At 47.4% G+C, this 18,760-nt stretch overlaps 1 protein-coding gene across 3 annotated transcripts in view; it reads right to left on the bottom strand.

Moving 5' to 3' along the window:
- RTTN (rotatin) overlaps positions 1-18,760 on the bottom strand; it is a 328,322-nt gene that overhangs the window by 56,584 nt on the left and 252,978 nt on the right. For all 3 annotated transcript variants that reach the window (XR_012234901.1, XM_073590015.1, XM_073590014.1), the window contains 2 exons: positions 15,810-15,907; positions 9,956-10,033 (listed from right to left, as the gene is read on the bottom strand). Coding sequence is in view for 2 of the 3 variants with exons in the window: in XM_073590015.1 (XP_073446116.1) it covers positions 9,956-10,033; positions 15,810-15,907 (176 nt within the window). In the remaining variant the exon portion in view is untranslated. The remainder of the gene's footprint in view (positions 1-9,955; positions 10,034-15,809; positions 15,908-18,760) is intronic.

Raw genomic sequence — 18,760 nt, 5'->3', positions numbered from 1 at the left:
GCTGGAATGGAATGATGCACATGCTACATAAAGACTGTGATTATCCGGGGTCATCTTCGGTAATCTTCCTGCCCATCATTGACATGTATTCCAGAGACAAGTCATGCATCTTCTCTACTCTTGAGTATTTGTGCAACCTTGCTGATAAACACCGATCCGCTGCAGTTGTTACATTCGATCAGCCACTCTACTGGAAAGCGTCAGAAATCAAACAAGAGGTGCCTGAAGACAGCCCGGTTCGAGATGTTGTCCTGATGCTCGGGAGCTTCCACACATTGATGAATCTTATGAGTGCCATAGGAACGTTGATGGATGGGAGTGGAATCAAATTTCTTGGGAACAATTTACGGTGCAATGCTGTGCAACACACCATGACTGGAAAGGCAGTTCAGCGTGCAGTTCGTGGCCATCTCCTCCTTGATCAGTGTCTTACTCAGCAAGTTGCAGACAAAGCACTTTGCGACCATCCAGGTTTTGCAGACCTGTTGCAAGAACTTGAGCAGTTGTATGCTCGGACACTGACAGGGGAGAGTGACTTGAATTTGGTCATCACTTCTACCTGCCTTAGTGAAATTGTCCACCTCTTGGCCACCAAAAGAAACGGATTATCCGCTCACTCTTGCACCAGTAAACTATGGCTGAATTACCAACAGATGGTTGGAATTGCAAGGGAGCTTCTCGAGGCCCATCGTACAGGATCCTGGCTGATGCACCTTCATGCTGTAGCCGAATGTTTGCCCATTCTTGCAGCTGCTGGGCATGGGAACTATGTGAAGGCCGCCTACCTTTACCTCCAGTCTATGACCACTCTGGAAGATGATATGCTATCAGTCCTTCCATAGATTTATGAATGGCTTGCATGTTGTAAGGCGGACTGATCAGTACTGGGCAGGCCTGGGTTGCGACCTAGTCATCAAGCAAGCTCTGATGCGCTCCCTAAAAACTGCAGGAGTACTCACCAGAGGAAGTGGAATGTCCGAACATCAGAGGGCCTTGTGGAGTCTGTCTGTGCCAGTGTCCTCTTCCTTCAGTGATGCAATGCAGGGTTTCACTCGCCAGAGCTTTGCCACCAGTGAACAACACAAGGAGGCAAGAACGTCAAGGATGAGAAGAGATCATGAAGACCTGAAGAAAATTGCAGATAAACTCGAGACCTTTTCAACTTTCTCTGATGAATTGTCTCCTCGCAGCATTATCACCGGTGTCAATGCAAATAAGGATGTGAATGTCCATAACCTGTTCACCATTGGCAGAGAAATAGTGGCAACAATGGAGGGTCAATCACTGTTTTCAGTTAAGTACAAGCGATCAATGAAAGCCAAGACCCTGGCATCCAATGAGGCTAATGACGTTGCTAAGGACAAAACAGACCCAGCTCTTTTGTTCCAAAGGTTTCTTGTGGTGTCTCAAACTGCTGATCTTTCCCTTCATGAGGTGATGGCCTATGAACTTTCACCATACCCACCATCCCTCTGAGGCAAAACATCTCTTACGCAAACCAAACAAAGCACAACTGATGGCTGCTATAAAAGAACAGAGTTCAGACAACGCAGTAACTCAAGGATGTACCAGAAGTGGAACATTATGTTCTTGACGGATGTTCTCTTCTCCATCGACTGAGGTGGTCAGAAGGAAAGACATATTCTTCAATCGCTGAAGACTATGCATCTTTCACATTAAAGCACTATGGTAAGGCTACGATGGTATGTGATGGTTACATTGGAGGACCAAACACTAAGGACATTATGTGGCGCCCCTGAGGCTCAGTCGCCACAGAGGTACTGCACCTCCTCCTGAGGTGTGGTGCCTCACCATCCAGGTAAGTTGGAGGCTCCTGACCACGCTCCAACATCTGCATCCCACACAACACAGTAGTTCAGCAAAGCCACACTGCGGCTCCCTGCTCGGAGTGTAGCAGAGAACCTTTGGTGGCTCCCTGCTTGAAACACGAAACGTGCTGGGAGGCGGGTGGAGTTAGAATACATAAAAGAGCGGGAAGGGTTAGGATTAGAGGTCAGAGTCAGTCGGAGAGTCACTCAGAGAAGAGTGAGGAAAGAAGATCCCTGGGAGAGGGATGGAGGAAGGAGGTGCTGCAGCAGACCTCAGTGACCTGGGTCTGCTGGCACGGGAAAGGAAAGAAGGAGAAAGACATTGAACTGAAACCTGATCTTCCATGAGAATAGCTTAGTTACTCACCGATAACGGTGTTTCTCGGAACCCATGACAGCACCACGGAGAGAGGGGATCCGCCCTTCAGGGACAGGAACCTACAGATAAAAGGGCGGTACCTCTCCTCCGCCTTCAGTTGGTTACAGAGCATCAGAGGGTCTCCAGGTTAGTTAGACAACAGAAATATATACACAACATTATAATACTGCTTACTTATCAAAGCACCGTGCCTAAACGGAAACACTCTACTAACAGTAAAACGTGCTCACCATACTCGTGAAGGGGAGGGGAATAAGCGGGTGCTGTCATGGGTTCCGAGAAACACCGTTATCGGTGAGTAACTAAGCTATTCTCTCTCACCCATGACAGCACCACGGAGAGAATTTCAGAGATTGGTAGCTTAGGGAGGGACCACCGCCTGAAGGACCCTTCTCCCGAAGGTCAGGTCAGACGTAGAGGCTAGATCTAGGCGGTAGTGCTTGAAAAAGGTAGGTGTTGACCAGGTGGCCGCCTTACAGATTTGTTCTATTGATACCTCAGATCTTTCAGCCCATGAGGTCGCCACTGCCCTTGTGGAATGAGCTCTCAGCCCCTCTGGGATGGTATTCCCACTGGATGAATATGCCAGGGCGAATGAATATGCCAGGGCGATCGCATCCCTTATCCACCTTGCCAGGGTACTCTTGGATGCTTTGAGCCCCTTCCGAGGACCCTGGAAACACACAAAGAGAGACCCTTCCTTCCTACATTTTTTGGTGGCCTCTAAGTATTGTACTAGGCACCTTTTAACATCGAAAGTACGGAATTTTTCTTCCCCTTTATTTTTTGGATTTGGGCAGAAGGAAGGACTACCCCCTGGGACCTGTGGAAATGTGACGACACTTTAGGTAAATAGGCTGGGTCAGGTTTTAGGATGATTCTATCGTCTAAAATTTTTGTAAAAGGAGGCCCTGCTGACAAGGCTTGAATATCGCTCACTCTTCGGGCTGATGTTAGTGCCACCAGAAGCACAGTTTTGAGTGATAGGATCTTTAGGGTTGCCGAGTGAATTGGTTCAAACGGAGGGCCTGTCAGTGTTGAAAGTACAAGATTCAGGTCCCATGAGGGTAATCTTTGACTGACTATTGGCCTAGATCTGGTTGCGGCTTTAATAAACCGTGCTACCCAGGGGTCACCTGCCACATCATGGTTATAGAGGGCGCCTAACGCCGCTATTTGTACTTTTAATGTGTTGACCGCCAGACCCTGTTCTAGGCCCTTTTGTAGGAATTCTAGGATTTTATCAATCTGAACCCCATCCTGAACCTTTGCCCTAGAAGTGGATAGGAATTTTTTCCATGTTCTGCCGTAAGCTCTCATCGTAACCGGTTTCCTACTTTTTTGTAGTGTAGTTATCAGGTTTTCTGAAAATCCCCTGTCCCTCATCAGTGCCCTCTCAAATTCCATGCTGTTCAATGGAGGTTCGGTGCCTGAGGATGTAGCACTGGGCCCTGCGATAGCAGGTCCGGGAGATCCGGTAGGATCCAAGGGTCGGTTACTGAGAGCATTCTTAGCCAGGAAAACCAGGTCCTTTTGGCCCAGAAGGGGGCTATCAGTATCATTCTTGCCCTGTCCTCCCTAACCTTCTTTAGGACCGCTGGGATGAGCATGATTGGGGGAAAGGCATATGTTAGACTCTGTGTCCATGGGAGCATAAATGCGTCCAGAGATAGAGGATTCCCCCTGGGATCTAGGGAGCAGAAGGTGTCTACTTTTTTGTTTTTGAAATCGGCAAACAGATCTATGTCTGGGGTCCCCCACATTTTTACAATCTGCCGAAAAATGGACTGCTTTAGTACCCATTCCCCCTGTCGTAACTGGATGCGGCTCAGAAAGTCTGCCCTCTGATTCTCTGTACCGCGGATGTGTATGGCTGTCAGAGATAGCAGGTTTGCCTCCGCCAGTTTGAGGATTTTGGCGGATGTGTCCATTAGGGCTTGGGACCTGGTTCCCCCCTGATGATTTATATAGGCTACTGTGACTCGATTGTCCGAAAGGATGCGGACATGGTGATTCCGGAGTAGGGGTAGGAAGTGTGTTAACGCATAGCCTACTGCTAGGAGCTCCTTTTGATTTGAGGAGGCTTTTAGTTCTTGATTTCCCCATACGCTCTGAGCCACCTCGTTGTTCATGTGTGCTCCCCATCCTGTGGGACTGGCATCTGTTGTCACTATGTGTGTTATCTTTGTTGTCCAGGGGATCCTTTTGGACAGATTCTCCTGGCTTTGCCACCAAGCTAGGGAATGAATAGTGCTTGAATTTAGGGTAATACGACCCTCTAGGTGTCCCCCTATTGATGCCTGGTTGGCCAATACGTCCCACTGGAGATCTCTTGTGTGTAACTGAGCCCATTGAACTGCTGGCAGGCAGGCGGATAGGGAACCCAACAGTGACATAGCCTTCCTTAGTGTCATGGAGGGATTTTGGATTGCTCTTGCTGTAATTTGAGCCATCTTCTCTTTTTTGCAGTCTGGGAGGTGACACTCCTGAATGCTTGAGTCTAATGTTGGGCCCAAGAATTCCTGTACCCTGCTGGGCTCCAATCTTGATTTTTTTAGATTTAGAAGCCAGCCCAGGTCTTGTAGAGTGTTCATCACCCTGTCTCTCTGTTCCCTGCATTTTTGAGACGAGCTGTCCGCTATTAGGAAATCGTCTAAATACGGGATTATTATTATATCTTGTTCTCTTATATGAGCCATCATTTCTGCTACTATTTTGGTGAATACTCGCGGAGCTATCGATATTCCGAACGGCAGGGCCCTGTACTGGAATTCTTTCATTTTGCCTTTTATTGAGACGGCTAACCTTAGATATTTCCTGGAGTCTTGGTGGATAGGGACGTGATAATAAGCGTCGCTGAGGTCCAACACAGTCATGTAGCAGTTTGGGAACAGGACTTTGGTGGTAGATTTGATCGACTCCATTTTGAAGCTCTGATTCTTGACATATTTGTTTAGTTTTCTCAGATTTATAATAATACGAAAGGTGCTGTCTGGTTTGGTCACTAAAAAGAGGGGGGAGTAGAACCCTCTGCCCATATCCTGCCGGGGAACCTCCTGGAGGACTCCTTTTTTCACTAGGCCTAGGACCTCGCTTTCTAGCGCTTCCTGTTCTCGCATACTGGATCTCAGCGGCGTTGTTACATATTTTTGAGGCGGGAGAGAGAGGAAGTCTATCCTTAGGCCCTCCTGGATTAGGTTTATTATCCATGGGTTTGTTGAAATTCTCCTCCAGGCTGGAAGGAAAAAGGATAACCTTCCCCCCACCCTGGGCGTACTGTCACATGGAGGGCTTTTTGTCCCGGGGAGAGTTATTAAAGAAGAAGCCTCTATCTCTTCTTTTGTCATCCCACTTTTGTTCCCTTGGTGGTCTTCTCTGAAAAAACCTCTTATTTCGAAAGGGCCTCTTAAATGCCGCTGGCCCTAAATTTGGGAATCCTTTTTTCTTGTCCCCTGCTTTCTGGAGGATGTCGTCTAACGTTTCCCCAAAAAGGAATTTCCCTTCACAGGGGATTGAGCATATTTCATCTTGGTCTGTAGGTCCCCTGGCCAACTTTTAAGCCATAGTGTTCTTCGGGCCGCATTTGAAAGTGCTGCCGTTTTGGACGATAGCCTGACTGAATCGGCCGATGAGTCCGCTAAGAATGCAGCCGCTCCCCTTATTACTGGGATAGAATCTAAGATCTTATCTCTAGGTGTCCCTTCCCTCAGTTGTTTCTCAAGTTGGTCTACCCATACCATTAGGGCTCTTGAGGTACATGTCGCCGCTATCGCTGGCCTGAGGTTACCCCCTGCCGACTCCCAAGCCCCCTTTAGAAAGGTATCCGCCTTTTTATCTAGGGGGTCCCTGAGGGTACCCATGTCCTCAAAGGGAAGGGCGAATTTCTTTGATGCCTTAGCGACTGCTACATCAAGTTTCGGGGCTTTATCCCAAGACGTAGATGCCTCCTCCTCAAAGGGATATTTCCTTTTAAGGGAAGGGACCGTAGTATTTTTTCTGTCTGGCTTATCCCATTCTTTTTTGATTAGACCCTTGACAATCTCGTTTAGCGGAAATACTCTCCGTTTTTTCTGGCCTAGTCCCCCGAACATTATGTCCTGGACTGTTTTATCCGGCCTCGGGTCCAATACCCCCATGGTAGACCTTAAAGCTTTCACTAGTTTGTCTACCTCTTCTACGGGAAAACAATGGCGTCCTCCTGTTTCCTCGTCTGAGGATGAGGAGCCGAATTCTGAGGATTTAGACGAGATTTCTCCCGATGTGGAAGAATCTGACTGGGAGGTTTCTACCGCATCTTTTTTCCTCGCTTTATCCTTATGTTTAAGGGATTCGAGGGCACTCTGGACCTCTGATTTAATTGCGGCCCTTAGGTCAGATGCGAAATCCGGAGTCTCCTGACAAACAATTTCTTTTGTACAGGACTCGCATAGTTTTTTCTCCCATGATACCGGTAGGGGTTTAGTGCAAGTGGGACATTCCCTGTTCTTTTTTGCCTTCTTTTTTCCCTAATAAGGGAGAGGGATTTGTATTACAACGGTGAACATTCACGAAGATCACTTACCCCAAAAAGGCGCGCGGCTGCAGGTACCGGTTCGGGAGACGGAGTCAGGTCCTGTATAGGCTGATCTCCTGGTGGCGTTTTGCTCCCTGCTGCTGACATACTACGCCGCGTGGAGTGACTGCTGGAACGGCCCTCCATGCTTCGTTCCTTCTGTCGGTGGTGGTGTTGGAGGTGCTGCTGCTTCAGCTGCTGCCTGGCATGCTGCTCCAGCTGCTGCCTGGCATGCTGCTCCTGTTGCTGGTCGCTATCCTCCATTATCAGGATCGCTTCCAGCCAGGAGCTTCTGCGCCTCACCAATTTTAAATTTACCGCCCCGTGACGTCACCGCTCCACCTGCACGCGCTGGACGGGGATCGCGCTCCTGCGCATGCGCCTGGTCCCGGGACCCGTAAGTCGTCTTCTCTACTTCCGGGGCAGCGGCCATCTTGGTACTCTCCGTACCATGGCGCTGCCCCCCCTTCCATCGGGCCCCGCAGAGCCCCGATCTCCTCTCGGGAGCGGCGACTCCGGCGTCTCCCGCTCACCTGGCAGCCCGCATCGGCCCCGGCGGTGGCGGCTTCGGGCACCGCACCTGCCGCGACAGGGGCCTCCCCGCTGCCGATCCCCGGACAGGCCGGCCCCGGCTCCATTAACAGGTACTCCGTACTGTGGGTCCCTCCGTCAGGGACAGGAACCCAACTGAAGGTGGAGGAGAGATACCGCCCTTTTATCTGTAGGTTCCTGTCCCTGAAGGGCGGATCCCCTCTCTCCGTGGTGCTGTAATGGGTGAGAGGGAAGGAGAGATTAGTACGGAACGGAGTAAAAGGGAACAGAGGACGTGGGTTAGAGGAAAACCCTGCCTAGAAGTTCTAAGCGCAAGGCCGGGGCCCGGTCCCCGAGGTTGTATGGATGCTACTGGTCCTGCAGTAGACACCAGTGGAGTAGTGGGCTGTAAATGCACTACTCTCATCTAAGACTTGGGGGCACAACAGCAACTTGGATAGTGAGTTAGGAGTAAGGAGTCCCCGAAGCAGGCTACAGCTGTCTGCCGTACAAGTAGAGTTCTTGGGAACATTTGTCAGGAGGAACTCGAGTGTAACTCAGTACTGGGAGTACTACACACTTAAAGGCGCTATAAGAGGAGACGTTCAGAAAGGTACATGTTGGCGGAGCGTTGGAAGGGAGCATTCCATCTGACCTGGAGGTTGATTGAGCCTCTGACCCGGAGAACACAGTACAGAGGCAGGCACCTGTGTGTACTACAGACTGTGAGTAAAGCTTTGGAACTACAAGCCCTGGTGTCCTCCATTGATTCTTGCGCCAACACACCCAGCACTGCTACATCTGGGTACCAGCTACTACACCGCTTGTGCCTCTCCTCTACCCCTACATCTACACTGCCCTGGGGCTACAGCTGTGGGGAGCTTCACCATCTTGGTTGCAACACACCACCAGCCCCAGAGGATCTGCACGCAGCGTCGGCTTAACATCTCACTTGCCGAACACCACAGGTGGCATCACGAACTATTCCATTAACTACATTCCACCATTCAATCTTCCCCTGTTAATTGGGCGCCCAGGGCCACGGACCGGGTCACCGCTGCTGTGACACATCCCGCCGACAATGGCCCTGTACCGAGCACCCCACAGCCCTGGGAAAGCGACCCAATTACCCATCAGCGACGGCGCAAAAAACGAACAAGTAACAAAGTGAACATTGCTGAAGGAACGAAATTTGTCGGGAAAAAGGAGGACTTCCTTTCGAATGTGGAGAACAAACAGTCTTTTATCAATCTCGTTTCACAGCGCATGAATGACAGAGGTTGCCACGTAATACAATCAGAGGGGCATGCAGATGTGGAGATTGTTAACGCAGCAGTGTCAATGTCATCCAACAAAAGTACTAGTCTCATTGGCGAAGATACAGATCTTTTGGTGTTGTTACTTCATCACGCGTCAACCAGCGATGGCAACAAGCTTTATTTCTACTCGGATAAAGGGAGTCCTGCAACAGTATACGACATTAAGGTTATGAAGACGTTCCTGGGAAACCATGTCTGCAGTAGTCTTCTGTTCCTTCATGCATTCACGGGTTGCAATACCACTTCCGCGGTTTTTGGAATCGGAAAAAAACTCGGTCTACACAAGGTTTTGAAGAGAGACTCGGTCTTAAATAGCTGTGCTAAAATCTTTTCCACACCTAACAAAAAGAGAGCTGAGATTGAAGACGCTGGGTGTAAAGCGATGGTGGCATTGTTCAGGGGCAAACCTGGAGACAATCTGTCTGCAATGAGGTATTCTACTCTCTGCAAAAAAGTTGGTTCAGCCAAAATCTTTGTTACACCTGAACGACTGCCACCGACCTCCTCTGCAACTAAGTATCATGCCCTTCGGAGTTACCTCCAAGTGATGCTTTGGATGGACAATGGTGAGGCCATGGACACTACTGAATGGGGATGGGAATTGCAGAACAACAGTCTAGTTCCGCGCCAGAAACACTTCTGAAAATAATTCACTGCAATTGTTCTCGTGGTTGTAGTGCACTTCGGTGCACTTGCAAAAGACACGGACTTACCTGTTAACGGGTATGCGGACCATGTCAAGAAGGGCATTGTGACAATATGAGTGAGGAAGCAGTGTCTGATGATGAAAATAGTGTCTATTGACCTGACACGCTTATTCAGTGATGAAGTAGGTCTTAAAATGCACTGTGTATTAATTCTATAATTTCTAGAAATGTACATATATGTCATGACGTCATTGATGACGTCATGACCTCGCCTGGCCATGTAGTTAGTATAAAACTTTGTATAAAAATTGTTACATGAAAATATATAGTATACAAAATGCAAACTTCTGCAACCTAAAGCTACAGCTTTGAAATAGGGAAATATTCGTGATTTTTAGTGCAATGGCTGTCATGGTCTTATGACGTCATAGTTAGGACCTTTGTGGTGATCAATTTTTGGAAAACTTTTAATATGTTGTTCCCCACATATAATAGTAATAAAAAAAAAAATCATAAAACGCTTTCTTGGAATTTGTTCTGGGTCAAACCGTATTTTGACTGGACTATTTGTTTTCCACACTCTTGATGAGGTAGTAGGTTTTTTTTCTAGTAGAGGGAATTTTTAACAATCTGTGTGTGAGACTATATTTTTCTCCATTATGCGGAGAACATGCTCAGATTACAGGATAACTACTTACTTTACACACTTCATTTCTGTACATACAGTTCCTCAGAAGATTTATGTTGACTTTTAACTGCTTGCATAGATTCTCCTCCTATAATAAACAACAAGTAGAGATCACTAACAATTCTTTTCAGAAAAACATTTGAAAAGTCAATTTCATTGGTCTATAATATTCCCCCAATTTTAAGATCTCTCCCATGTTACAATACATGTCCACCATCTAGGGTTAAATAAGTTCGGGAAAAAATTGTGAAAGTCAAGCACAGTTATCAGTATGATGGTCACCCAGCAATTCCAGACTTAATGGTAACCTGTCAGCTGATACATGTTGCCCAAACCGTGGGCAGCAGGTATCAGTCACCGGCTGTAGCATCTCATCCATGTATGTGTGTCTCTGTAATGATGCAGAATTTCAGATAAAAACAGGATTTTAATCACCGTCAAGGACTGAGCCACGCTATTGACTAGTCAAATAGGTGGGTCTCTGGTGGCTTCTCCCCGCCCGCTGACAGTGACTGACAAGTCTCTACCTACACGCGTGTATATGCATAGACTTGTCAGTCAAAACAGCTTTATTCTGCCATAGACAGCATGTCTGAAAGAGACCTGCTACAGGTTGAAATGTTACATCTTGTGTATAGCAGAATACAGAAGTCTTGAACTTCATCATCTGCTGGATGCGGTCCATTATTTTTCTGTACATGCTCTATCTAAACTGGTTCCTTGGATTTTGGACCTTACATCTTTATTTGGGAGCATGTCCTGATCTGCTCTTTTGTCCTTTGAAGAGTGCTACGAGCTAACCCTACACGTTTGGGATCCATACAACTGGTCATCAATTTTAGCCAAGTACTGCTGTCTGCTGAACAGTTCCTATAGTACTGAATAGGCGTTGTTCTGTAGTACCTGGGATCCACCACTACACAGTGAATGAGGCTGAGCAGTGCTGCATCGTTATGGAACTTGTAATAGCTAATTGGTAAGGTTTGCACCCCTACTGACCTGATAGGTCATCAATATATTAGGAAAAGACCACCCGTTATAAATGGCAAGACAAGACAAATCTTTTTCAATATAGATTGTTGGAGGACCAGGCACATTCGGCATTCAATACATAAAATCACATATATAGACAAAAAATAGGAAAGGTGCATAAAAGGGAGGGGAGGGAACAGACAACAAAAATTGTACACCGGGTCTTAATGAAACATATAGAGGTGGGAAGATGACATATATTATAACTGCATCACACATGCAGCCAAAAAATCCCAAATATCAAATTGTAAACAGATACACGCAGCCCCAATGCGCGCTTCGCGTTGGCTTCCTCGGGGGGCTGCTTGTTCTGGGATCTTGAAAGAGGGACTATGGGTAAGATTGGCTGCTTTTGCAGGTTTCTGTAGCCATTTGTTTCTTATTGAACCACTCATACTCTTTACATTGAGCTGTGGTAGTGATGTTTGCACTTTATTATTAACCCTTATGTGGCAGCAGTATCTGTTTACAATTTGATATTTGGGATTTTTTGGCTGCATGTGTGATGTAGTGATAATATATACCATCTTCCCACCTCTACGTTTCATTAAGACCCGGTGTACAATTTTTGTTGTCTGTTCCCTCCCTTCCCTTTTATGCACCCTTCTTATTTTTTGTCTATATATGTGATTTTATGTATTGCTATTTACTTGAATAAAAAAATTGAATTTATCACCCATAATTTTTTGGATTTACACTCCGTTTCTTGTGTTTATCAGTAATTGGTGAGTGTTCCAATTTGGAAAATTTTCCATGGTCCGTTTATTATTACACTTGTTTAGGGGACCATAAATGATGTAGGAATAATGTATTCCGTTCTAATGTATATGAACATTCGGCATTCAAGGAGAAAGTTTATTGACAAGTCCCTTGGAAACTGGAATTATAATGGCTGTCATGTGGCCCCGGTGTCTGGTGGGGTAGTTAGGGTATCTGCGATGAAGCAATTGTAAGAAAGCATACAGCTTTCCATTAAGCAATTTTTTTGTTTTGCCTTGGCATGTCAGGTGTAGTTGTATAAACATATTACTGATTATGCAAAAAGTGTTGGGTACTTATCTAGTTGCATTTGAAATGTTTGATTATGATATATATGCTATTTATTGATGTGCAAGAAACCTGCTGAGAAACAATTACGGGCGCTGCAATGTATATTTCTCTCCTCTAGGTTTTCATTTCTGCACTATAAGATACTGTTTTCCCACCTATATCAGTAGGGAATTAATAGGGGCGTGAGGGACAGTTCTCGATGAGTGGGGGCGCCAAAAAAATCGTTTATTAGGGTGCCAACCTCCACAGTCAGGCAGAAATGAGTCAGGCCTAGTGCAGGGCTATTGTAGGTTTGGTCTCTCATTATTGTAGCATAACAAAATTGTGACAAGCATAATACATGTGAGAGAATAAACATGTAAATATCAATGAGTAGAAGAAGTAAGCAGGCTCCTTGCCCAACCACTTGCACCAGTGACCCATTTCCGTCACATCTACTCCAGTCCCTTTCCCCTGCTGTCACCCCTCACCCAACTAAAATATTTAACCTCTCTCTCTCTCTCCTGGTATCTTTCCTTCCTCATTTAAGCATGCCGTCAGACATCCACTACTTAAAAAACCATCCCTCGACCAAAACTGTGCCGCTAACTATAGACCTGTCTCTAATCTTCCCTTCATCTCTAAACTCCTGGAACGCCTGGTCCACTCCCGTCTTACCCACTATCTCTTTGATAACTCAACCCTCTCCAATCCGGTTTCCGCTCTTCACACTCTACTGAAACTGCCCTCACTAAAGTCTCTAATGATCTGCTAACAGCTAAATCAAATGGTCATTACTCCATGCTAATTCTCTTGGATCTCTCTGCAGCATTCGTCACTGTGGATCATCAGCTGCTCCTCACTATGCTCCGTTCCATTGGCCTCAAGGACACTGTTCTCTCCTAGTTCTCCTCCCATCTCTCTGACCGCTCCTTTACTGTATCTTTCACTGGCTCCTCCTCCTCTCATCTTCCCCTTGCTGTTGGGGTTCCTCAAGGATCAGTCCTAGGCCCCCTCCTCTTCTCTTTGTACACTGCCCCTATTGGTCAAACAATCTACTGATTGAAAGATACAGTAAAGGAGCGGTCAGAGAGATGGGAGGAGAACCAGGAGAGAACAGTGTCCTTGAGGCCAATGGAACCATCTCTATGTTGATGACACCCAATTATATGCTTCTTCTCCTGACATCACGCCTGCTTTTCTAGAAAACACCAGCGACTGTCTAAACGCTGTGTCTAACATCATGTCCTCACTATATCTGAAACTGAACCTGTCAAAGACTGGACTCCTTGTGTTTCCTCCCTCCACTAATGTACCTATACCCGACATTGCCATTTCTGTGTGTGGTTCCACTATTACTCCCCAGCAACATGCCCGCTGTCTTGGGGTCATACTTGACTCCGAGCTTTCCTTTGTCCCCCACATCCGATCACTGGCTCGCTCTTGTTATCTGCACCTCAAAAATATTTCTAGAATTCGACCTTTTCTTACTTTTGACTCCGCAAAAACTCTTACTGTTTCTCTTATTCATTCTCGTCTCGACTATTGTAACTCTCTTCTAATCGGTCTCCCTCTTACCAAACTCTCCCCCCTCCAATCTGTCTTGAATGCTGCTGCCAGGATCATATTCCTCACCAACCGTTACACCGATGCCTCTATCTTGTGCCAGTCATTACACTGGCTACCCTTCCACTCCAGAATCCAGTACAAACTTATTATCCTCACCCACAAAGCTCTTCATGGCTCAGCACCACCCTACATCTCCTACCCGCGCCCTCCGTTCTGCTGATGACCTGAGGTTAGCATCCACAATAATCAGAACCTCTCACTCCCATCTCCAAGACTATACACGTGCTGCGCCAATTCTTTGGAATGCACTTCCCAGGTCAATATGATTAGTCCCCAATCCCCACAATTTTAAGCGTGCCCTGAAAACTAATTTATTCAGACTGGCCTACCGCCTCAACACATTAACCTAATCTATCCCTGTGTGGCACAGCCAAAAGTTTTTACCATAATCAGGTTCCCCGCATCATGTTCCCACATGCTTGATGCATCCATTAGCCCTCTGTGTCTGTTACACACTTAACATTATGGCTGGTCCATACAATCAGGGCAACTGTAAACACCCACCTTTCGTGTCTCCCTTTTTTCCTCATAGATTGTAAGCTTGCGAGCAGGGCCCTCATTGCTCTTGGCATCTGTTATGATTTATGTGATTATTGTTATGCTGTAATGTCTATTGTCTGTACAAGTCCCCTATGAAATGTAAAGTGCTGCGGATTATGTCGGTGCTATAGAAATAAAATTATAATTATGTATCAAATACCCCTCATATACATGTATGCATAAGAGACCATATCGGGGCCAACTGCATACAAATATGCAAAACAACAAAAGAGCAGTCATAAGGTCCCATATAAAATGTAAACTTTATTGATGCAAATGTAATATATAAAAGTACTACAGGTACAGAAGTAAAAGAGGGAGACAATGGGTGGGCTGACGGTCCTCCACTCCTGCACCCATCAGGTATTTACTCCGACTATTCATTCATGGCTGCCTTGGTATTCACCATTTATGTTTATTAGCACTAGCTTTGGCATGTCTATAATATATGGGTTTGGCATTAACATGCTGATGCAGGTCCCGAAAAGAGTATTTTATATATATAGTATAGTATAGTATATGACTTTTTAATCTTAGGGTACCGTTACACTTAGCGATGCACCAGCGATCCTGACAACGATATGGATCGCAGGTGCATCGCTAAGTGGTCGGTAGTGAGCTGCCACACAGGCAGATTTCACCAGCGACGTCGCTGGGGTCGGGGGTCGCTACTTACCTGTCAGACGCGGCGATCCTGACGTCCTCCCGCCCGCGTCCAAGCGTCGCTCGTCGGCGCCACAGGAAGCGCCCAACGAGAAATGATCCAGGACATTCTCGCGCGACCAGCGATAATCAGCGGGGGAGCCGGTCGGAGGTAAGTATCACATGTAGCGATATCGCTAGCAATATCCCTGCTACGTCACAAAATCGGTGACTTTACAGCGATATTGCTAGCGATATCGCTGTGTGTAACGGGGGCTTTAAACTACAAAAGACTAGCCGCTAAATGTGAAATCTATGTAGAAACACTGACACACAATGTCACGGTATATAAAGAAGTGCTCCCATGAAACTTTCCTTTGACTAAACCTATGTATATGTAATGTAGATGCATTAATATACTCATCGATCGCCATATTCCTTGGCTTTTAGAGCTGTTCCGGGTCCTCTTCTCACTCATGTGATTGCTATTTTGATTCGCCAGACCACACTGGGGTCTATGTGTTAGCCGGAAGCCGCTTTTATAAAGTAAACCTATGGAGCCTGATCATGACCCCCATAGACTTACAATGTAACAGTGACTTCCAGCTCACAAAAAGAGCGCAGCGTGATCCGGCGAGGTGGAAAAGCAGTAGTATCCGTGAGAAGAGGACCTCAGCAGCGCTGGAAACTGGGAAAGAAGGTTACTGCTGAGTATATTAACGTACCTACACTACATGTACTTTTACACCGGTTTAGCCAATAAAAAGTTTAATTGAAATATATCATTAAAGGGTTTAATTAGATAGATCAGGTGGATGAGACAGAGTCTGGAAGGTTTTTCCAATACAAAGGGAACTTTTGCATAGGGGACTCAATCTACACCTCTGCATTGATAAATAACAAACCCCTTCAGCATTTTAATCAATTACTGAACTCCTTTGAAGACACAAACCTACAAGATCGATCATTTTATATGATCACTCTGTTAATACCTTTTTTTTCTGTGAAGATTTTGCTGGTCTTAGTGACTCCAGAGTCAGCTGGGCATGAACATGCTTCATCCTCTCCACGCAGGTATCCATAAGATGAGCTACAACAGAGTAAAAAACACAATGCCATAAAACCTTCATAGGGTTGCCTTACACAACTCATTTCTTAAAAAGAAAGCCAGGTCTCCTTTTCATTTAAGGGCTGACATGCTTACAAATGGCTTTATGTTATAAGAAATGCCACAACTTGAGGAGACAGAGAGCATCAATTATTTCTCTATCGCTTCATTGGGGGACACAGGAACCATGATATATGCTTCTACCACTAGAAGGCTGACACTATGCACATAAAAAAACTTAGCTCCTCCTCTGCAGTATACAACCCACCGACTGGTACTAAGTGATCAGTTTTAGTTTAGTGTCAGTAGGAGGTGGACATGGGTCTTTTATTTAGACCCATTTCTACCTCAATGTGCGTCGTTCCTTTTCAGGAATCACTACTGTACTCCCACGCAGAGACTATGAGTACAGCGCGTACTGCCACCCCGTATCCTCATAGATCTAGTCGGCAGGACCCATACCCCTAGCACAGAAGCGTGTTTAGGTGATCCGGATCTGGTCCTGGCCCATAGTCTCCCACCCACTCGCCCACCAGAGCCTGTTGGCTGGAGGAGACGTGGACGTCCTTCAACAGGATTTCTGGACGTCTAACATCGCCGGGATGGAGAGGTACCTCTTCCCTCCTTTTCCCTAGGTTGCTTATAGGACAAGTTCTACATAAAGAACAGGACAGAGGAAGGTGGTGAGTATTGTCTCAACCCTATTCTAGGGTTTATATTTCACTCCGTTTCTCTCGGGTCCCATGGTCACCAGGATTAATCTAGGCCCCGGCTTACTTTCGGGCCTAGTCTCTGCTCCCCTCCTGGCAGTGGGCTACCTTTATGGCGAATCCGGCGGATATAGGTCTAGTGTTTTCAGGGCCTCCGCGCCGACCCCCCCCCCCCCCCCTTCGTCGGTGGTCACCGGGTGTTAATCTAGGCCACGGCTTCTATTCCAGCCTAGTTTCCACTTTGGCTCCCCCCCCACCCGTCTTCTCAACCTTCGGCTGGGCTTTTCTCCCGCCTGTCTCCCCTTCACTTCCGCTTCCTGAACTCGGCGGCTAGCTCCACCCGGGCCCTCATCGGACAGGCTGCGCAGGGAAGGTAGCGTTCGTCGTCATCTTTCTGCCCCAGAATCTGGTGGTTAACTCTGCCCCTCTTCTGGCCTCAGAAAGCGGGCTTTTCTCAGCAAGCCCACTCGTCTGCAGCCCGCAATTTTACACACGGACCTCCGACATCCTCCCTGCGGTCGCCATTTTCCACTGTGTGGACCGAGACGGTGGCTTCTCCCTGCAGGACCTGCTTTGCTCTGCCTATCTTCGCATAGCAGCCTCTACAGCCTGGAAGCAAGACTACTGGACAGGATACTGTGAATAGCTCTGCAGGCTGACACTCTCCTCTGCATCTTTCACTGTCCCCTAACCTTCTGGCATCAGTTAGTGGGTCAGGCATGAGGCGAGCCTGCTCGTCCTCCTGCTTCCTCTACTCTGGTCAGACACTTTGCATGTTCTGCGTGCAAAACCCAACTCCCTCCAGGTCAGTCATCTCCCCTCTGTCAGAGCTGCAGCAATCCCACTGTACCCACTGCCCAGAAGTCCCTTTCTACCCCAGGCGAGACCGAGACGCCTATTTCAGGGTGGGCTTCCTCTCTGTCGCTGTCTATGGTGGACCTCACCAGGGTGTCACAGACCCTGGTGTCCGTGCTTGACAAATTGCCTCTTCCGGCCCCAGCAGTCGCCAGTGGGTCACAGGATTCTCTGTCCGGCCCTTTTAAAATAGGCCGTAAGAGACCCAGACAGGAGCACTGTTCTAGGTCCTCTTCATGCTCCTTCTCACCATCCGGTCTTTCATGGTAAGATCCCTCTTCCGGATCCTCCTCTCCAGAGTCAGGCGAGGCGTCTTCGGAAGCGCATTCAGAAGATAAGTTGTACCTAGATTCAGAACAGGCCTCCAACATGAGAGATATTATCCAGAGCCTTAATGTTGTGGTCAACCAGACCTTGTGCATCAAGGATACCACTAAGGAACCCGCAGTTGAAGCGGTTTCGTTTAGACGGTCAAAACCGTCTTCCAAGGTGTTTGCCCCACACAGTGAATTTGTGGAGGTACTCAATAGGGAACGGGAGAACCCTACCAGACGCTTTCAAAGAGGGAAGCGCCTCGGTATCCTATATCCCTTCTCCCCTGAGCTCACTGCTAACTGGACGACTTCCTCGGCTGTGGACCCGCCAGTTTCAAGACTGTCAACCAACACGGTCCTCCCGCTTTCTAATGCAGCATCCCTCAAGGACTCCAATGACAGGATTACAGAATCGCTGGTAAAGTCAGGCTTTGGAGCGGCTGCTTCTACATTATGCCCTGCCTTTGCCTCTACCTGGGTCTCAAAGGCCATAAGCCAGATGGGCAAACAGCTCCTAGGGGTATCCTTGCGGGAGCTCATCCGAGGAAGCTAGCCGACCTTGCAGACCAGATTTTCTATGCAGGGAAATATTTGCTATCTTCCTCCCTGGATGCTGCGTCCTGCGCTGCTCAGGCGTCCAGCAATATGGTGGCCATCCAGGGGAATATTTGGCTCAAAGCACGGCAGGCGGACCTATCGTCAAAGAAGTCGCTTACCAGCCTCCCCTTCCAGGGGGATCGCCTGTTAGGCTCCATGTTGGACCAGATTATTAAATAGGCCACGGGAGGCACGAGTGCTCTTCATCCCCAGTCGAGACCTCGCCGGCCTTCCAGGAAGTGGCATTTCCGCCCCTTTCAAGGTGATGGAGGATTCTTCCAGTCAGCGCAGGTCGCCGACCCACCTGGTCAGAGAAAATGCTTCCTTCAAGCCCACTCCTTCCAGGCGTCTTCAAAGCT

This window comes from Dendrobates tinctorius, unplaced genomic scaffold (genome assembly GCF_039654945.1).
Source record: "Dendrobates tinctorius isolate UK_male_01 unplaced genomic scaffold, ASM3965494v1 ptg000115l, whole genome shotgun sequence".
In the NCBI taxonomy this organism is placed as follows: domain Eukaryota; kingdom Metazoa; phylum Chordata; class Amphibia; order Anura; family Dendrobatidae; genus Dendrobates; species Dendrobates tinctorius.
The sequence above is the reverse complement of the archived record's forward strand: the minus strand, read 5'-3'. Positions and strand labels throughout refer to the sequence as shown.